Raw genomic sequence first — 20,426 nt, forward strand, 5'->3', positions numbered from 1 at the left:
GGCGTTTGCATGATTTCAGTGGAGAAAAGATGCACAAAGTGGAAAATGACGAGCAGAAAAATGGGCATGAAAATCAACGCTTAGAGGCAGGAAAATGGGAGGTGTGCTCCAGGGAAGGGGAGCAGTCCGTCTACTTGGCTGGAGCTGAAATTTGTGTAGAGAAGTGGCAGGAAGTGATTGGGTCGATGATGAAGAGTTTGATCCTTATGCTGTGGCAGGGAGGAGATCGGGAAGGGCTTTGGGGGCACCCGATGACCGTGGTCTGGTGGCAGTGTGTTGGAGGAGCGGAGGCTCTGGGGTCCGGGCAGCAGAGTCCAGTGCCCGGAAGCAGGGAAACATGGCTCCCAATCTCTGATGAGAATGGAGACTTTGGGGCCCTCATCCTTCCTTTTCTTCAGGTCCCTGTCACCCTTTCCCTCCTGCCTGAGTGTCCAGGTGCCCAGGCTCCACCTCTCCAGGAGTTAATATTTAGATAGCATGGGGAGGCACTCCTGGTGCTCCCCCGCCCAGCAGGTTGGTGCGTGGGGTGGGGCTGGGGGCACTGGAGTGAGACAGCCCAGTCGTGGACAGAGAGGCCTATGGAGAGGGCCCAGGGGAGGGAGGAGGTGGTGGGGCCCGAGTTCTCCGAGGACATCTGGCACCAGTGACCTTGTGGGGAAAGGAGCCAAGAACAGGGCATCGTCAGGGGTCCTGGGACCCCCTGCCTGAGAGACACAGGAGCCCTGGCCCTGCGTTGTGGAGACAAGCGCCCATCCTCAAGGTCTTGAGAACTCCTGAACTTTCAAAGGTACGCAAGTCCTGGCAGCCGCCACCTGCCTGCTGGGTACGGAGCAGAGCTGAGGAAGCCCCCGCCTGGGGTCTGAGCTAACAGGCACCTGTTGTTCAGTGTTGCCAGCTTCGGGGTAGGGGGAACTTCCCCTCTCAGACAAGCCGTCCTTGAGGGGTCAGAGGCCTTCCCAGGAGGAGGAGGCTGGAGGCAGAGTGAGTCCATGGGACAAAGAGAGAGACGAGGTGGGGGCAGGGGATGGCATGGGTGAGAAGGGTACCCTTGCCTCCCCTCTGGACGCCCACCACCAACACACAAATATATACACATGCACACGCGCACGCACACACACACACACACATGCACACGCGCACGCACGCACACATACACACACACACACACACACAGCCCAGATCCCTGGCAGCAAAATGACCTTGGCAGCTACCACTACTCAGGTCGACAGAGGGAGCCCTCACTCTGCAGTCCTCTCGGGTCCAGGCCTGGCTGGGCTGAGCACTCTTCCTGCCCGAGGTGGCCGCCCCCACCCCACCCGCCCGTGGAGGGACATTCTGATGGAATGTGGGACTCGGGCATGGTGGGGCAGTAGGAATGGGACCTTGAGGGACTGGAAGAGAGCCGTCCCGTGCTCTGACTTTTCTCAGGTGGAATGAGAGGGTTTGGGACCAGGAGAAGGTGCTCACATGGAGATGGCAGAGGTATGGGGCCTGCAGCCGCGTGCCCAGTGCTGCCAGCACCCAGAGGACTCCGCACGCTGCAGGAGCCACCCCTCTGGCCCTTCAGCACAGGGACCATCCCTGCCTTGCTGTCTGTCACCGCCCTGAGCTCCATGCTGGCTTTCTGGAGTGGGGACTCTCCCCAGTGCTGCACGCTCTTCGAGACTGGCCTGCTCTCTGGCCCTGAATTAGGGTTCTCCTGAGGTCACCCCAGAGGCAATTCTAGAGCCTTATGAAGGGAAGTGGGGGGATGGGGCACTTGGTGGGGTTCACTGGGCACCCTAGCTCCTGAAGCTGTCCTCTAACCCCCAGCCCCAGCACTGAGGGTCCACCCTCAGACTCCCTCCTTCCATCTCCGAGGAAGAGGCAGCAGGAGCCACAGCTTCCGCCTCCCCCTCCCTGCCGCCTCGGCTGAGCTGGGCCTGAGCTGCCGGCAGGTTGTCTTGGCAACGGGAGGCGGAGAGGAGATGCGCCGAGGGATGGAGGTGTGTGTCACCGAGGAGGCTGCTGCGCTCCTGCCCCACGCCCTGGGCCCTTGAAGGTACTGAGCACCTTCCCCTCCTTCTCCCCTCCGCCCTTTCCCCTTGGCTCACCCCACTCTGCCCCGCACATGCCGGTTTCCATAGGAGGCACCCCTCCTCCCAGGCCCAGCGATCCTACCCATTCCTCATCACCCACCTCTTTCCAGGCCCCTGACCACAGCTGTCCTTCCTGGCATCAGCTCATTCCAACTCTGCTCTTGGGACCCTTGCACCAGGACAGCTCTCCTGGGGTGGGGCCTGGTAGGGGACAGCCAACAGCAGGGGAGGAACCCAGGTCAGGGTGGGGGGGCTCAGGAATTCTAAAGGGCTGAGGTGTCAAAGCCCCAGGTGCAGGAGGGACAGAGAGAGATGATCTAGGGCTGGAGTGAGCTGGGGCTTCCTCTCTGTCTCTCAGACCCTGATCAGAGGGCAGTAAGTGTGGGGTTGAAGGGACAGAAAACCGAGAGGCTGGGCCGAGGCCAGGCTGGTTGTGGAGCGATGGCCGGGGTAGCTCCTCCTCCAGTGCTGTGCCCCCTCCTGCCACATTAAATGTGCACCCCCTCCCACATCACTCCTGGCCTTTTTCTCCGCAGTTCCACAGATCCGACGCTTCATCCCCCACCCCCAGGTTTTCTCTGTAGCTCACGGCCTCCCCACCGGCTGCAGCAGCTCCGCCTGTGTCTGCAGCTCTGCCTGTGTTCGGTCTCCTCTCTCAGCCACCTGCCTCCTTCCTCCCTCCCTTCTCTCTGGAGCCCATCCCTCAGGTTACCTTCCTTTCTGTCCCCACCAGCCAGATACTTTCTGTCCCCTCCTGGCCTCTTCCCTCAAGTCCCTCCCCCATGCTCCTCCATTCAGACACCCAGAGCCCCCTCCCCAGATTCTAGATTTCCCCAACAACAGCTGATACCATCAGCTGACCGGCTGTGGGCAGCGGTTGCCAGGGCAACGGTGAGGGCTGCCTAGGTAGGCAAGTCTGCGGTGTGGAGGTGGAGAGGACTCTGGGGCCAGGGTGAGAGTCGAGAGCAAGGCTTGTTGCCCTTCCGCATCCTGCCCAGGGGGCCCAAAAGGCCAATGACAGGCTCCTGGGGTGGTTGAGGCTTTGCTCAAGACAGGGAAGACACATGCCTGTAAATTCTGTATTGGGACCCGGGGTCACCTGGCAGGAAGCTCCCTTTTTGTGAAGCTGTCCTAGGGAGAGATGGGGTCCTTCTCTCTCTCTTTCTCTGCTGCATTCCATTGGCGTTCTTGGGGGATTCAGGTTACCGAGGGGCCAGCCCAAGTCTCTGTACTGGGGACCTGGTGGCACCCCTCCATTCTGCCCTCCCAGGAGAGAGTTCATCCTTGGGTGACCAATTCTGGCCTGTGCCTGCACCTGCACCTCGAGATGCTGGGCCCCCAGAGACCTCAGTTGCTGCTGTCAGATGATGGGGTTGTCATGAACAGGGTAGGAGGTGCAGGTGCCTGGAGAAACCAGGCATCGTCCCCCTGGGTCATCAGTAGCCCCCTTCCCTACCCCCCCACCCACCACCCACAGCAACTTGAACTCTGGCTGTTTAAGAGGAGGCTGAGGGGCTCTGAGTACATGTAGGTGTGTGTATGAGTGTGAGTGCTGCAGGCTGGGGTGTGGGAAAGGGAGAGGACAGTGCTGGCTGATTCTGCTTCGTCATGACGCTGGGTTAATGCTCCTCTTGTTTGAAATGGATTGAGCTGCAGCGCTGGTGGAAGAGCGCACACATCCACACACACACCCTCGCCGGCCACACGCTATCAGCTAGAGGTGGTGAGGGTGCGGGGAGGGCGTGGGGGAGCCACCAGCCCGCCCGCCCCCAGACGAGGACTCCCCGGTACCGGGGGGATCCAGGAGGCCGAGGCTTGCAGAGAAGCAGGGTGGGGGGCCAGGCGGGTGGGGCCTCAGAGGGGAGATCAGACTGCTCAGCCGAGACCAGCTCCCCTCCTTCACCAGCTCCCACCCCGCCCACCCTCCCCAAGCCGGCTTTTTTCCTGTTATTTGTGCTCCGGGGAAGCAAGGCTGGGTTCCTGGAAGAGACGCCGATTACCTTCCTGGGGGAAGTGCCAGCCCGTGGATCTGGCCTGCGCCTCTCAGGCCTCTGTGGCCTCAGAGCGTCTGGGCCACACTGTCTGGGAAGAGGTAGGTGGCAGGGTCTCCGCCTCTCCTCCCTTCTGTGGGCACTCTGGGCCACAGCGCTTGCTGGTGAGCCAGGCTTTGGGTGGTGGCAGGGTACCGGGTGAGGGGGGAGCCCACCGTGGGCCCTGTTCAGTGGGAGGATGGGTCGGCCCCTGGGACCAGCTGGGCCTGATCTAATGGAATCTCCTTCTGATTTGGGGAAGAGGGTGGTCTGGGGTGTTCTCAGCCCAAGGATAAGAACTGCTACCAGCCCAATCCCCTCTTCCCTATCCTCTCTGCCCTGCCCACCTAGCTGAGCAGGCCAGCAATGGGAGGGACAGACCGTGGGTATGGGACTGTGGGCAGGGGAGCGTTCCCTCTCTGCTGAATACTGGGAGAGGAAGTCCTGCTGGCCTTCCCACCAGCACTCCACCCTGGGGATTGGAGCAGTTCATTTCAGGGCCTGAGGCTGTTGGTTTGGTGCCTGCTTTTTAGGGGGAGTGGGAGGAGAGTCTGCTCCCAGACAGTGGCCAGCCAGGCTGGGGTGGGGCTGAGTGAGGAGTGAGGCAGTGACAGGGCGAGGCTGCAGGCCCAAGCCCAGTGCTCAGTGCTCCCCCTGTCCCCAATGCCAGGGTGCTTGAAGGGGCCAGGGCTGAGCAGACATGCAGCCCCCACAGGGTTCTGGAGCTCCCCCTCTCTAGCTCTGTCCCTCGGGGCCTAGCAGGCCTGGCACCCTTTCATGGGCAGACACACCTGGTGTGTCCTTTCCCGGGGACCGGTCGCCTGGTTGTGAGAGTAAGGGGAGCAGGGACAGGTCCGATGCAAGGAAGGCAGTTGGGCTCTGGGAACGGGGAGCCCGGGGAAGGCCCCGGGGCTGAGGAAGTGGAGGGCTCACTGTGTGTTGCTGTACACGTGCGCAGCTCTGGGAGGGATGCCAGGGAGAGGACTGGTGGGTGGGTGCGAGTGGGTGTTGGCAGCACCACATGTCACTGTGAGGGGCCTCGATGGGAGAGTGGGGGCGTGAGCTGGCACACAGGGCTTCGGAGTCTCCCCATGTGCACCGCGTGCGTTAAATCCTGCCATGGTTTCAGTGTGGGCGCTTCTGCCTGTGCGCACCTATCCATCTTGTCTCTGTGGCCAGGTGTCAGACTCCTGGGTCAGGTTGTCCGCTGGTGGGCCACTATCTGCAGAATCCATCTGCTAGAGCTCCCAGATGTTGTGGAGACCAGAACAGGGAGGCTCCAGAATATAGAAAGCTGAATTGAGGCTGCGTCTCCCCCAGCTCTGCCAGGCCCATTTGTACAACAGGACCAGCCATAAATGGAGGGGAGCAGGACCTGCCAAGTTGGCCTGAGGGGCTGTGGGGCTTCCTCAGGGGGAGAGTGCAGAGGGCACGCAGAAACCCAGCCAGAGAAAGACCTGGGAGAAGATGGCTGCACATGCATCTCTGGCTGGGCTGGGGGCCAGGAGAGGGGCAGAAGGGGGCACCCAGGCCCAGTTTTGTTGTTATCAAGACAACAGGGGAGGGCAGGCCTAGAGCAGGGGCACTCTGAGCTCCCCATGCACTCAGGCTTGGTCCTGTATCTGAGTGTGAGAGGCTGCCTACAGTGCTGGGTCAGGGGAACCCTCATCCTAGCAGACACAAGGGTAAAAAACACTGGAGTGGGGAAGAGGGAGAAACTGGGAGAAGAGGAGGGAGTCCCCAGGCTCTGTCAGCCTTGCCCTAAGTAAGGGACACCTCTGATGAGCCACTGGCCTAGAGCAGGCCTCAGCCTCCTGGTGTCCTTTTCCAGGGAGGAGCAGGGAGCAAGGTGCCTTGCCCCACCCACATCACACGCACAGCACCCATGGGAGCGCCTGGCCCCTGCCCTGCCACGCTGCACTGCTGCACCCGCCCTGCTCCTCCCTACCCGGGATGCTGTTTTGGGAACTGGTGACCTAGCTGGATCCTGCCTTTATTTCTGCCATTGAATTGTTGCCACAGTAACTGCGGGGATAGGGCTGGGAGGGGAGAGGGTGAAAGGGAAAGAGGGAGGGAGGGAGAAAAGATGAAGAAAGCAGAGAAAAAGGACCAGAAGAGAGAAAGCAGAAAGACAGGAGGAAGAAAGGGAGAGGGCCAGGCCGCTGCACGGTGAACAGAACAAGAGAAGGCGACGTGGGGTGAAGTCCCCTGCCCACCCCACGCCAGCCCACTTGGATGGCTTGCCTCGTTTCATAATTCGTTTGCTGTCTGCAGCGGCCGGCCTCCAGCCTGGCTGGACCCTGCTGTCCATGTGGCCCAGAGCCAGAGGCCCCCAGACTCCCAGCTGCTGTTCTACAGATGCCATCAGCGAGCAGGACTCTGGGTGGCCCCACTGTCTAAAGGTTAGAGCGTGGGACCCCCAGGTCCCACATTTCTGATTGAAGTGGGATCTTTGGTACTCATTGAAAAGAGCGCTCATTGGCTTGGGCCTCAGGCTGGCCTGGTGGGAACTCCAGCTTGGCTGCTGTCTGGTGGGGGCTTTTGGCATGTTCACCTCTCAGCCTTGTTTTTGTTCATTTCTAAATGAGGAGAACGTCGTTTTGGGTGAGGTTGAAAGAGAATGTATGAAAATCCCAAGTACAGGGGCTGGCGCCGAACAGGTAGTGGTTGGCCAGAGACGGGAGCATAGCTAGACCAGGGTACCTCCGACCCCTATCCAGATGCTGCTTCTTCCCACGGAGGCTTCGTTGCTAAAAGTCCAGGGAGCCATGGTCTGGATCAGTTTCTGCCTGGAAGAAGAGCCCGCCAGGAGGGGTGGGCACAAACTCGGAGGGCCCTGTGGGCAGGTCTTATCACCCACATCCCGGGGAGCTGTGGAGAGGAAAGGGTGGTGGGTGAGGTGGGGCTGGGCTGGCGGTTCAGATAAGGCAGGGAGGCACAGCTGGGGGAGGGTGGGGCTGAGATGGAGGGTGAACAGCCGGCTGGTGTCCAACCAGGGCCAGGGGCAGCTGAGCTGTCCCTTCCGCCACCTGGAACTGCCTTCCTCTGTGGCGCTCTCCCTTCCTCCATCCTGCCCCTCTTCCTGCTGCAGCTCGCCCTTTCTGTCTCTTTGTGTGCAGAGGTCGCTGGGCCCTTCGGGGTGCACACACAGGCAGGTGGGGTGGTGCATTGGAGAGGGGTCCGGACTGGAGGAGGTGGAGTGAGCCGGCATTGACCTGGGAGAAATGAGCTTTGGCGGAAGGGCCTGCGAGTGGGTGGAGGAGGCAGGGTGTGATTTGAGAGAGGCCAAGGAGACACTCTCTCACACACACATGCACGTGCACACACATATACACACACTCTTCTCCCTCCCAAACATCTTCCCTGCTGGTCTTCTGACAGCTTACAATTTAACCAGTAAAAACTTGATGCCTTAAGGCTAAGCCCAAGTTTACATGCAAATGTCCCCCAAGAGGTAAGACCAAATTTCTGCCTCTGGAAATAATTTATCAACCAACATGCTCTCTAACAAATGGCAGGGGAGGGGGTGGCGCCAGGGTGCAGGGCCCTGGCAGAGCCCTGGAAGCAGACCCAGATACTAAAGGACAAGACCCAGCAGTGGGGTTTTGGGCAAGAAGGGACTGGGGACAGAGCAGAAGTGAGAGGCCAGGGGCTCAGTGACTCACGCCAGCTTTGCCTGGGTGGTATCGTGGTGAATGGTTTTAGAAGTCAGACAGACCTGAGCTTAGATTCCACACAGTATAGTGTGTCCTTGACCAATGACTTAACTTGTTCAGGTCTCAACTGTGCAAACTTGAGATACTCGCCAATCCAAGTCCACCCACAGGATTGGAACATGAGGGTTAAATTGAAACAAAGAGGGACTGGGCAATGGCTCCTGCCTATAATCCCAACACTTTGGGAGGCGGAGGTGGGAGGATCACTGGAGCCCAGGAATTCGATACCAGCCTGGGCAACATAGGGAGACCCCATCTCTACAAAAAAATTTTTTTTTGTTTAATTAGCTAGGTGTCATAAAGTACTCCTGTAGTCCCAGCTACTAGGGAGGCTGAGGCAGGAGGATGGGTTAAGCATGGGAGGTTGAGGCTGCAGTGAGCTATGATCATGTCACTGTGCTCCAGCCTTGGTAACAGAGTGAGACCCTGTCTCAAAAAAAAAAGAAAGAAAGAAATGTGAAGTACACAGCACAGTGCCAGCCATAACATAGACATTCCATAAATGGCAGCTATGACTGTGACCATCAGGATTTCCAACCGTGTTTCTGAGTGTCTGTGCCTCTGGGATGGTGTCTGTGCACGTGTGAGTATGGGGATAGATGGCCACATACTCCTGAGACATGGCTCACCCCAGGCCCCTCACCTCCTGCCACTCTGAGTAGCCACCACTGTGACAGATAGCCACTGTCCCACTCTGTACCCCTCCCCCGGCTCGTGTTCCAGGAGGATTCCAGGGCCTCCGTGAGGCTCAGCTGAGGCTCCACAACATGCTCAAGTTATCCAGTCTCCCTCCTGGCCCCTCTGTGCCCAGCTGCACTCGCTCCTCAGAGTGACCCCTCCAAACCTCGGCCCCACCTGTAAGATCTGCACAGAACCTTATTTATCACTTTTTTTTTTTTTGAGACAGAATCTCACTCTGTTGTTCAGGCTGGAGTGCAGTGGTGTATTCATAGCGCACTAAAGCCTCAAACTCCTGGCCTCAAGCGATCCTCCTGCCTTGGCCCCCAAAGTGTTGGGGTTACAGGCATAAGCCTCTGCACCTGGCCGCTCTCTCTCACTTTTGCTGGGAAAATGGAAGCCCTGTATGGTCATCACCCAACTTCCTTCCCTGTCCTCTCCTTTCCAGGGAGCTAAGTGACATGATCATAGCTCACTGCAGCCTCAACCGCCCGGGCTCAACCCATCCTCCTGCCTCAGCCTCCAAGTAGCTGGGACTATAGGTGTACTTCATGACACCCAGCTAATTAAAAAATATATATTTTGTAGAGATAGGGTCTCTCTCTGTTGCACAGGTTGGAGTCAAATTCCTGGGCTCAAGTGATCCCCCAACCTCTGCATCCCAAAGTGTTGGGGTTACAGGCCTGAGCCACCACCCAGCTCATCTTTGTTTCCAGGGAGCCTTTCTTCCCAAAGCCAGTCTTGCACGTGGCCATGAACCTGATCCCTTCCCTCCTGCTGCCCTCTTGCTCCACCCACCCAGTGCCCACTCGCCACTGCAGCCTCAATCTTTCCCGTCCACTGTTCCCTCTCTGCTGTCTGCAAACACATTCAAGCTCCCCCTTTCCTTAAAGGCCTTAGGCCAATCTTGGCTCCTCCAAAATGACTCTGCTCTTCTATCATACTTCTTGGAAGGGCCACTCCCCTGGCTATACCACCTGGCCAGCACCCCCTCACCCCCCCATCCCTAACCAGGAGGCCACTATGGCCTTGACATTCGAGCTGGAGGAAAAACACTTCTCCCCACCTTCTCCACGGCGACACTTGGATTCCACGATGTTCTACTGTCTCAGCCCCACCCTCTATCCCTCCCTCCCTCCCATTCTCTCTCTCAATATGTTTTGCACATTTACTATGTATCAGACCCTTTGCTGAAAACACAAAAACTCACTAGAGACTCCCTGGCCCCTGGGAGTTGCCACCTAGTTTTCCCCTCTCTTTCTGACTGTGTCATCTCTGGCTGTTTCTTTTCAATCCCCCAGGTGTTTCCCAGGATGCTGTTTTTGACCTTCTTTGTCCCTTGGTAATCTCTTGTTCGGACTTCCACCTCTAGGCAAATGGCTCTGACATCTCTGTTTCCAGCCTGGCCTCTCCCGTAGGTTCCTCTCCTCCTGGACATTCCTTCCTGTTCCCCTGCTGCACCCACCGCAATCTCCACCTGTCAAAGTGACTTCTTCCTTTCCCCTTCTCCCAGTCTCTTGGACTTGCAGCCTCCTCCATGGGCACCCCAGATTCAGTCCTGCTTTGCACATGCTGCTTCTAGGGTTTCTCTGATTTGCCCCCTTTCCTTCCTGCCCAAGTCTAGATCTTCACAATGCCATGCTGAACTGCTGCTGCAGCTTCCGGACCAGTCTCCCTGCGGACCTGAAATGCCTTTGCCAGTCCAATCTGACTCTCAGGCTGCAACCAGGTTCATTTTCCCAAAGCACTGCTTGAATCACATCACTTCTTCACTTAAAAAAAGTGTTTGAGCCTTCTTTGGCCCCCTGTTGCCAACAGATTACGACCTAACTAGGCTGGGTTCAGGGCCTCCATGATCTGGTCTTGACCTCCTGTCCCAAATGCTTCTCAACGTCATGATTTCTCCGATCCAGCAATATTTGCTGACCCCACACAGGCCCAGTGCATCCCCATGTCCCCACCTTATGCTGCTTTCTCTGTCAGGAGCCCCTTTTTCCATTTTTGCATGATCTCAAACTGGGCACCTTTCTCTTTTTTTTTGAAACAGAGTCTCACTCCATCGCCGGAAGCCAGGCTGGAATGCAGTGGCAGACCTCGGCTCACTGCAATCTCCGCCTCCCGAGTTCAAGCAATTCTTCTGCCTCAGCCCCCCAAGTAGCTGGGACTACAGGCGCGTGCTACCACGCCCAGCTAATTTTTGTATTTTTAGTAGAGACAGGGTTTCACCATGTTGGCCAGGAGGGTCTTGAGCTCTTGACCTCATGATCCACCTGCCTTGGCCTCCCAAAGTGCTGGGATTACAGGCGTAAGTAACCGCGCCTGGCCAAAACTGGGCATCTTTCAAGGCCTATCTCAAATACTTCTTCCTCCAATAAACCCTTTTCCCCCTCCTGACACCCCAGAGGGAGGAATCTCTCCTGTGACTTCTCATATGCTTTATACTATCTTCTCTGGTACATATAGTTTTCTACATTGCATGGGAGTTATCTAGATGTATGCCTTATTTTTGGAGGGGCAGCTTAGCTCCTCTGACTCATCTTTCTATTCTCCATAAGACTTACCACAGAGTCCTGCTCTGTGTTCGTTGCAGAATAGGTGCTCAGAAGGTATTTGTTGAATGGATGGATGGATGGAAAGTGGATGGATGGATAGATGGATGGATGGATGGATGCAGGGTGGATGGGTGGATGCATGCATGGATAGATGGATAGATGCAGGGATGGATGGATGAATGGATGGATAGATACAGAGATGGATGGATGGATGGATGCAGGGTGGATGGGTGGATGTATGCATGGATAGATGGATGGATGCAGGGATGGATGAATGGATAGATGCAGGGTGGATGGGTGGATGGATGCAGGAATGGATAGATGCAGGGACGGATGGATAGATGCAGGGTGGATGGGTGAATGCATGCAGGAATGGACAGATGCAGGGATGGATAGATTAATGGATGGATAGATACAGAGATGGATGGATGGATGAGGGTGGATGGGTGGATGCATGCATGGATAGATGGATGGATGCAGGGATGGATGAATGGATAGTTGCAGGAACGGATGCAGGGATGGATGGATGGATGGAAGGATGCAGGGTGGATGGGTAGATGCATGCATGGATGGATGGATGCAGGGTTGGATGAATGGATAGATGCAGGGTGGATAGGTGGATGGATGCACGAATGGATAGATGCAGGGATGGATGGATGCAGGAATGGATAGATGCAGGGATGGATGGATGGATGGATGCAGGGTAGATGGGTGGATGCATGTAGGAATGGATAGATGCAGAGATGGATGGATGAATGGATGGATAGATACAGAGATGGATGGATGGATGCAGGGTGGATGGGTGGATGCATGCATGGATAGATGGATGGATGCAGGGATGGATGAATGGATAGATGCAGGGTGGGTAGCTGGATGGATGCAGGAATGGATAGATGCAGGGAGGGATGGATGGATGGATGGATGCAGGGTGGATGGGTGGATGCAGGGATGGATGGGTGGATGGATGGATAGATGAATGAATAGATGCATGCATGTATGGATGAGCATTTGCCCCTAGGGCTAAGCCAAGTATATATCTACTTTGATACTAGCTATAAACAAAGTATAGATCAGAGAGGAGAGAGAACTAACAGCTCTTCAAGTATGTTCCAGAATTTATTCTTCTTCTTGCTTAATTAAAAGCATTACAAAGTGAGCACTAAGAAGGCCAGAGGAATATGAAGCTCCGGAACAGTCTTTCCATGGGCACCAACACCTCGTGTGACTCCGATGGCTAGAGTCTTATTTTGGAGATGCCATGGTTCTAGAATTCCAACAGACTTGAGAAATCTAGTAGATTCTAGCTCTCCTCATTCTCACCTGACATGGTACTAGGTAAGAGAATTGTGCTGAAGACACAGTCATTTTCAGCTCCATGACTCTGGACAAATTTTTAACCTCTCTGAGCCCCAGTTTCCTCATCTGTAAATGGGTGTACCTTATAGGGTTGTTGTGGCAATGAAACAAAATAATCCTTGTAAAGGGGCTTCTCAAAGTACCTAGTGCATAATGAGCATTCAAAAAATGATAGCTCTTTGCTTTGCCACCCAAGCTGGAATGCAGTGGTTTGATCACAGCTCACTGTAGCCATGACATCCTGCGCTCAAGCAATGCTCCCGCCTCAGTCTCTGGAGTAGCTGAGCTGACTACAGGTGCATATCACCACACCTGGCTAATTTTAAATTTTTTGCTACAGACGAGGTCTCCCTATGTTGCCCAGGCTGGCCTCGAACTGCTGGCCTCAAGCCATCCTCTCTCCTTGGCCTCCCATGTAGCTCTTATTGTTTTCACCCTCCTGCGATTAGCAGTCTGTCTAGTTAGGGAGAAAACATATTCCCTGTGATCAAGTGCTTAGTTAGCTACATTGGTCTGATTTTAAGTCCCACTGGAATTCAGAGAACGGTTGATCCATGAGGACAAGACTAGTAAAGAGAGGCCTCTCAGAGGAGGGGCTTTGGGATGGCTCTGGAAGGCTGGAGTTATCTGGGAGGCAGAGAGGTGGGCAGAGCATTGGAAGGCGTCAAAAGCAGAAAAGTGGAGCTGGGCACCGTGGCTCACGCCTGTAATCCCAGCACTCTGGGGGGCCAAGGCAGGTGGATCACTTGAGGTCAGGAGTTCCAGACCAGCCTGGCCAATATGGTGAAAACCCATCTCTACTAAAAGTACAAAAATTAGCCGCCGGGCATGGTGGCCTGCGCCTGTAATCTCAGCTACTTGGGAGGCTGAGATAGGAGAATCGCTTGAACCTGGGAGGTGGAAATTGCAGTAAACCAAGATCGCACCACCGCACTCCACCTGGGAGACAGAGCAAGACTCTCTCTCTTTTTTTTTTTTTTAAATGAGGCAGGGTCTTACTCTGTCACTCAGGCTGGAGGGCAGTGGTGCAATCTCAGCTCATTGCAGCCTCAATCTCCCCGGCTCAAGTGATCCATCTCAGCCTCCCTAGTAGCTAGGACTACAGGCATGCAGCACCATGCCTGGCTAAATTTTAAATTTGTTTGTAGAGACAGGGTTTCACTGTGTTGTCCAGGCTGGTCTCGAACTCCTGGGTTCAAGCAGTCCTTCTGCCTCAGCGTCGCAAAGTGCTGGGACTGCCTGCGTGAGCCACTTATGCCCGACCTATACAGTGTTTTAAAAACAATTTTGTGCATGAAACAAAGTTTGTGTGAAGTTCGACGTGCGGAATTTCCACTTGTGGCGTCTCGGGAGGCACTCACGAAGTTTCGGAGTGCGGATGTCAGGTTTTGGATGAGGGATGCTGAAGCCGGGCTGGCTCACGGAACCCTCTGCGTTAACCCTTCCTGGCCGAGCGTCGGGAAGTGGCGGCGGGGACGGTGCCCCGAGCGGGAGTGGGATCAACGGCCGGGAGGGGAGGGCCCGAGCCGGGGCCGCAGGCCGGGTCGGGCCAGGGCGGGAGGGCAGGTGCGGCGGAGCAGGGCCGTGGAGGCCTCCGCCCGGGCAGCCCGCTGACCCCTGCCGTCATTTCCTTTGGAGCCAGAGAACAATGGCTCAAAAACAAGCGCCACCCGTCCCTCGGCTGCCTCCCGTCCACGCGCGCGTTCTCCGGGTCTGAGCGGATGGGACGCCTGCGCCTCGCGGGGCCCGGCTGCCTGGAGAGCGGCCGCCCGCGGAGGCCCCGCAGCCTAACGCCGCCCCGGCGCCGCCCCCCTCCTTCTCCCGGCAGCCTGGAGAGTCGCCGCCGAGGGATGAGGACGCGCCAGCCCAGGGGGACGCGCCGGCTGCTTTCACGGCCCCGAGCGCGCAGCGCCCAGCAGCCGCGCCGAGCCTGACTCGCTGTCCTCTCCCCTCGCGCACAGGGCTCTGCGAGTGACCCGGCCGGTGAGCTCCGGGCTGCATGGAACGGCTGCAGAAGGTGCGCGGCGCCGCCCCGGGCCGGGGGCCGAGGGCGGGTGGGGGCTGCTCGGGAGTCCAGGGCGCCACCTGGTGGCCACCCGCCTCGCAGCGCCGCGCAGCGCCCCGGGTCCCCCAGGCCTAGGGCCGCCCCTGCCCCGCCCCCGCACCCACGCACGTGCCCACTCGCCCGCCTTCTCGCTCTCCCCAGCAACCACTTACCTCCCCCGGGAGCGTGAGCTCCTCCCGAGACTCCAATGTGCCTGGCCCTCCCTCCAGCATCGTGGTGAGTACACCTCTCGGCCACCAGCACCCCCCCACCAGGCTGGGAGTGGGGCGGGTGGGGGACCCCTGGCTGCTGGGGAGCTGCCCGCAGAGCCTCCCCAGTGGTGGTCCCGCCAGTACTGGCGGGCGGAGAGAACCCCGAAGCCCAGAGAGGCTCTCACATTCCACTTCCACTGCTCTGGCTTCCTTACACCCGAAGTGCTAGGCAAAGGACTATCGTGTTTTAAGGTGACTAAATTCTTAAATTAGCAGAATTGTTAACGTCTGCAATGGCAGTCCTTTTTCTTGGCAATTAACATAAGTCTAGCTAGCCGGGCCTGTGTCCTAGACGGGGCTTTCGGCACAGCCATTCCACGCACACGTTTCCCTTCAGGCCAAGATGGACAATCAGGTGCTGGGCTACAAGGACCTGGCTGCCATCCCCAAGGACAAGGCCATCCTGGACATCGAGCGGCCCGACCTCATGATCTACGAGCCCCACTTCACGTATTCCCTCCTGGAACACGTGGAGCTGCCCCGCAGCCGGGAGGTGAGGGGGCTCCTCTTGGGCAGCACTTGAGGGGAGGCCCCACCAAGCCACACTGGGTGGGGACCGATCCCTCCCATGCTTCCTTTCCTTTCTGAGGTCTGCCTCAGGAAAAACAAGAGAGGGAACTGTGCACAGGAACCAACCAGTCAGTCTATCCAGAGGTCAAGAGAGCAGGCGACCGGGTTCTGGGCTGGCGTGTTGCTCAGATGTAGAGAGGTGGACACATCTGGATGGCAGCAGCACACAGGGGGCAGGAAGAGCAAGATTTGTGGAAACAGAGGCACTGAGCGTGGGGCTGAAAGTCCAGCAGAGGGACCTCTGTGATGCTGTGGCCTCAGTTTACCCGCCTATAAAACAGAGGTGACCTTTCTGCCCGTCCACATGCAAGGTAGTCGTGGTGCAGGAGAGAGTGCAAGGCAGGTACTCATGAGCTGAGTAGTGTACAACTGTTCAAGTCAGGGTAGTGTCGTGGCTGACCGGTGACACGGGGCTAAACCATGGGGTGACTTCAGTTCCTTCGTGATGACCCCGGACCTCATCCTTGGATGCTTGTTGGTCTTGTCCCTTCTATTTGTGTTGAGGCTCTGAGGACAGGACCAACTATTCCTTAATTGGTTCTCAGAAGGCCAGGCACGGTGGCTCACACCTATAATCCCAGCACTTGTGGAGGCCAAGGTAGGAGGGTCACTTGAGGCCAGGAGTTTGAGACCGGCCTGGGCAATATAGGGAGACCCCTATCTCTACAAAAATTAGCAAGGTGTGGTGGTGTGTACCTGTAGTTTCAGCTGCTCAGGAGGCTGAGGTGGGAGGATCCCTTGAGCCCAGGAGGGGGAGGCTGCGGTGAGCTGTGATAGAGCCACTGCTCTCTAGGCTGGGTGACAGAGTGAGACTGCAAAAAAGAAAGATGGGAGAGGGAGAGAGGAGAGAGAAGAGAGGAGAAGAGAGAAGAAAGGGAAGAGAGAGAGGAAGAAAGGAAGGAGGGAGGGAAGAAGGGAGTGAAGGAAAAAGGAAAGAAAAAATAAAAGAGGGAGAGAGAGAGGAAGGAGGAAGGGAGGGAGGGAAGGAAGGAGGGAAGGAAGGAAAGAAGGAAGAAAGGAAAGAGGGAAGGAAGGAGGGAAGGAAGGAGGGAGGGAAGGAAGGAGAGAAGGAAGGAAGGAGGGAGGGAAGGAAGAAGGGAGGGAGTGAAGGAAAGGAGGGAAGGAGGGAGGGAGGGGGAGGAGGGAGGGAAGGAAGGGAGGGAAGGAAGGAGGGAAGGAAGGAGGGAGGGAAGGGAGAAGTTGGCCCTGGGAGCCCCAGCGTGCTGCTACAAGGTTCGTGGGCTTCTCTGTGCCTCCATGGGAAGGCTGAGGACTCTGTGCAGGGAACCATGGGAAGGAGAAGGATTAAGGCAGCTGGGGGTTGGCCAGGATCCAAGGAAGCAGAGGTGGCCCAGAGCTGGCCAGGAAAGTGTGTGGCATTGGGTGGAGGGTGAAGTGGCCACTCTGGGATTCTAGGGAAGAGGTTGAATCTGCCCCTGTAGCTCTGACCAGTCCCCTCTCCCTTCACAGCGCTCTCTGTCACCCAAATCCACATCCCCCCCACCATCCCCGGAGGTGAGTCTGCCCCACACCTGCAACTTGCCCTGCCCTGCCCTGCAGGGGTCCCCAACTTCCTCCCCACACATCAGACCAAGCTCTGCAGAGCCCAGGGAGTGCCCGAATCAGCACTACCTGCCCCCCCCCCACCGCCCGTCCCTGGCCAGCTCTGTGTCCATCATTCTGTCGGACCCAGGACCTCATTCCACCCTTTCTCCCCAGGCCAGGCACCATCAGTAGGTCCTTGGAACTGTGCCACAACATTGCCCTGGGTTTGGGAGGATGCAGCCAGGATGGGAGGACAGAGAGGGTGGTGTGAGCTGACGGGGTGCATGTGTGGGTTGGAGGGGGATGGGGACCCTGGAGCCACACGCTTCTACTCTGCAGGTGTGGGCAGACAGCCGGTCACCTGGAATCATCTCTCAGGCTGTGGCCCCCAGAACCACTGGAACCCCCCGGACCAGCCTGCCCCATTTCCACCACCCTGGTAGGTCTTCTTGGCACGACCGCATTGTTTCCTAAGACTTCTCCCTTCAGGAACCCCAAGCCCCTGATGCTCAGTCCCCCACTCTCTGGTGTATATGCTCATCTCAGATCTAAGTGGACCCTAGGAGGCCAGGACTCCATCAGAGATGGGGGACCTATTGCTTTTTCTCTCTCCCCTGGCCAGAAAAGTGTAAAATGTCCCAAACCCCTGAGGGACAGTGCCAGGTATGCCAGCTCTGTCTCGGCTCCTGACAGGGGCCAGTGAGTTCCCCACCTTGTCCTTCCATCGTCTCTATTCTCTCAGCCCCAGCCTCCCTGATATTAGCATATCCTCCTCCTCATCTGCTTGTCTCCCTCCCACAGAGACCACCCGCCCGGATTCCAACATCTACAAGAAGCCACCCATCTATAAGCAGAGAGGTGAGTGTTCCCCTGGCTCACCAGAGCCCACTTCCAGCTGCGAACTGGGAGGCTATGCCCCGGGGCTGGGGGCTGGCTGGAGGGGGACCGGAGGATATGGAGGGACAGCAGCAAGAAAAGTGTGCCCCGTGCTCAGCGCGTACACTGCTTTTACCTGCAGGACTTCACAGGTGTATAGGGAGAGGGGTGAGGGTAGCCAGGTTGGCCTCAGGCAGGTCACACCTGGCTGACCCTGGCCTTTGTCTGCAGAGTCTGTGGGAGGCAGCCCTCAGACCAAGCACCTCATCGAGGATCTCATCATTGAGTCATCCAAGTTCCCTGCAGCCCAGCCCCCGGACCCCAACCAGCCAGCCAAGATCGAAACTGACTACTGGCCCTGCCCCCCGTCTCTGGCTGTCGTGGGTAGGAGAGATGCGGAGATGGGAATGGGGGCCCTGGGACCTCTGCACTCCCTCCCCTTGGCACCTGCTGCAGCCACGTGAACCCACTTCCACCCCTGCCCCGTGGTGTCCTCGTGGGCTTTTTCCCAGCTTCATGAGGCCCCAGGCTCCTTGCTCACCCACTCTCTGCCTTCCCATAGCGCCTGGTGTAAGTGGCCCTGTTTATTGGTCATTCATTTACTTTCCATTCATTTATTTCATGACTCAACAGACATGTATCAAACTTCCCCTGCCTCCCAGGCTCTGGGATGGGAGCTCTGGGAAAGAGAAAGATAAATGATAAATGGTTTGGTCCCCAGTGAATTTAATTTTTTTTTTTTAAGACGGAGTCTCACTCTGTTGCCCAGGCTGGAGTGCAGTGGCACGATCTTGGCTCACTGCAACCTCCGCCTCCTGGGTTCAAGCCATTCTCCTGCCTCAGCTTCCTGAGTAGGGATTACAGGCATCTGCCACTACTCCCAGCTAATTTTTTTGTATTATTATCATTATTATTATTTTTTGAGACAGAGTCTTGCTCTGTCACCCAGGCTGGAGTGCAGTGGCATGATCTTGGCTCACCAAAACCTCCACCTCCCGGGTTCAAGCAATTCTCCTGCCTCAGCCTCCTGGGTAGTTGGGATTACAGGCATGAGTCATCACGCTTATTTTTATATTTTTAGTAGAAACGGGGTTTTACCGTGTTGGTCAGGCTGATCTTGAACTCCTGACCTTGTGATCCATCTGCCTCAGCCTCCCAAAGTGCTGGGATTACAGGCATGAGCCACTCCACCTGGCCAATTTTTTGTATTTTTAGTAGAGACAGAGTTTCACCATGTTGGCCAGGCTGGTCTTGAACTCCTGAACTCATGATTCGCCCGCCTCGGCCTCCCAAAGTCCTGGGTTTACAGCCATGAACCACCCTGCCCGGCCTTAATTTTTATTTGTACACATTTATGGGGTACAAGTTGCCTGCATAGATTGCACAGTGGTGGAGTCAGGCCTTTTATGGCATTGTTATCTGAAGAATCACGTTGTATCCATTAAGCGATTTCCCATCACCACCCCCCACACCCTTCCAAATCGCCATGGTCCATCGTCCCACTCTCTGCATGCATGCACACACGCTATTTAGCTCGCACTCATGAGTGAGAACATGCAGTCTGTCTTTGTCTTTCTTTGTTTCACTTAAGTCAATGGCCTCTAGTTCCATTCATGTTGCTGCACCCACTGAATTTCAGTTGTGAGTGCGTGTGTCTGTGTTGCCTCCCCAGCTTCATGGCCAGATGAGAAAATGTTACTCTTGTTTTTATTTCATTTCATTTCATTTCATTTCATTTCATTTTTTTGAGATGGAGTCTCACACTGTCACCCAGCCTGGAGTACAGTGGTGTGATCTTGGCTCACCACAACCTCTGCCTCCTGAGTTCACACAATTCTCCTGCCTCAGCCTTCTGAGTAGCTGGGATTACAGGTGTATACTACCACACCTGGCTAATTTTTTGTATTTTTAGTAGAGACGGGGTTTTGCCATGTTGGCCAGGCTGGTCTCGGACTCCTGACCTCAAGTGATTCACCTGCCTCAGTCTCCCAAAGTGCTGGGATTACAGGCATGAGCCACCATGCCTGACTCTATTTTTTAATTGTGAGACAGAGTCTCACTCTGTTGCCCAGGCTGGAGTACAGTGAGGTGATCTCGGCTCACTGCAAGCTCCACCTCCCGGGTTCATGCAATTTTCCTGTCTCAGCCTCCCAAGTAGATGGGATTACAGATGCCTGGCTAATTTTTATATTTTTAATAGAGACGGGGTTTCACCATGTTGGCCAGGCTGGTCTTGAACTCCTGATCTCAAGTGATCCACCTACCTCGGCCTCCCAAAGTGCTGGAATTACAAGCATGAGCCACTGTGCCAGGTCTTACTTTATTTTTATGTTGAAATATTTATTTCTTTATTAAGACAGAGTCTCACTCTGTTGCCCAGGATGGAGTACAGTGGCGCCATCTCAGTTCACTGCAGCCTGGAATTACTGGGCTCAAGCAATCCTCCCATTTCAGCGTCCCCAGTAGCTGGGACTACAGGCATGCCCCACCGCACCAGGCTAATTTTCAAAAATAATTTTTTATAGAGACTGTGTTACCCAGGCTGTTCTCAAACTCCTGGACTCAAACAATCCTCCACCTCAACCTCCCAATGTGTTGGGATTACAGGCATGAGTCACCTCACCCACCCTACTTTGTTTGTTTGTTTGTTTATTTTTGAGATGGAGTTTCACTCTTATCTCCCAGGCTGGAGTGCAATGGTGCAACTTC

General features: G+C 56.3%; 1 protein-coding gene across 1 annotated transcript in view; it reads left to right on the top strand.

Moving 5' to 3' along the window:
* The first annotated feature begins 565 nt into the window (after nt 1-565).
* Nucleotides 566-20,426, top strand: part of DMTN (dematin actin binding protein) — a 30,240-nt gene continuing 10,379 nt past the window's right edge. Inside the window, exons 1-9 of the mRNA XM_012435318.3 lie at nt 566-787; nt 1,813-2,041; nt 14,372-14,427; nt 14,617-14,691; nt 15,064-15,219; nt 16,767-16,811; nt 17,181-17,280; nt 17,643-17,699; nt 17,949-18,101. Coding sequence (XP_012290741.1) covers nt 14,410-14,427; nt 14,617-14,691; nt 15,064-15,219; nt 16,767-16,811; nt 17,181-17,280; nt 17,643-17,699; nt 17,949-18,101 — 604 coding nt within the window. The 5' untranslated portion in view covers nt 566-787; nt 1,813-2,041; nt 14,372-14,409. The remainder of the gene's footprint in view (nt 788-1,812; nt 2,042-14,371; nt 14,428-14,616; nt 14,692-15,063; nt 15,220-16,766; nt 16,812-17,180; nt 17,281-17,642; nt 17,700-17,948; nt 18,102-20,426) is intronic.

Source organism: Aotus nancymaae, unplaced genomic scaffold (assembly GCF_030222135.1).
Source record: "Aotus nancymaae isolate 86718 unplaced genomic scaffold, 86718_ANA_hifiasm-v0.15.2.pri h1tg000079l, whole genome shotgun sequence".
NCBI classification, from domain to species: domain Eukaryota; kingdom Metazoa; phylum Chordata; class Mammalia; order Primates; family Aotidae; genus Aotus; species Aotus nancymaae.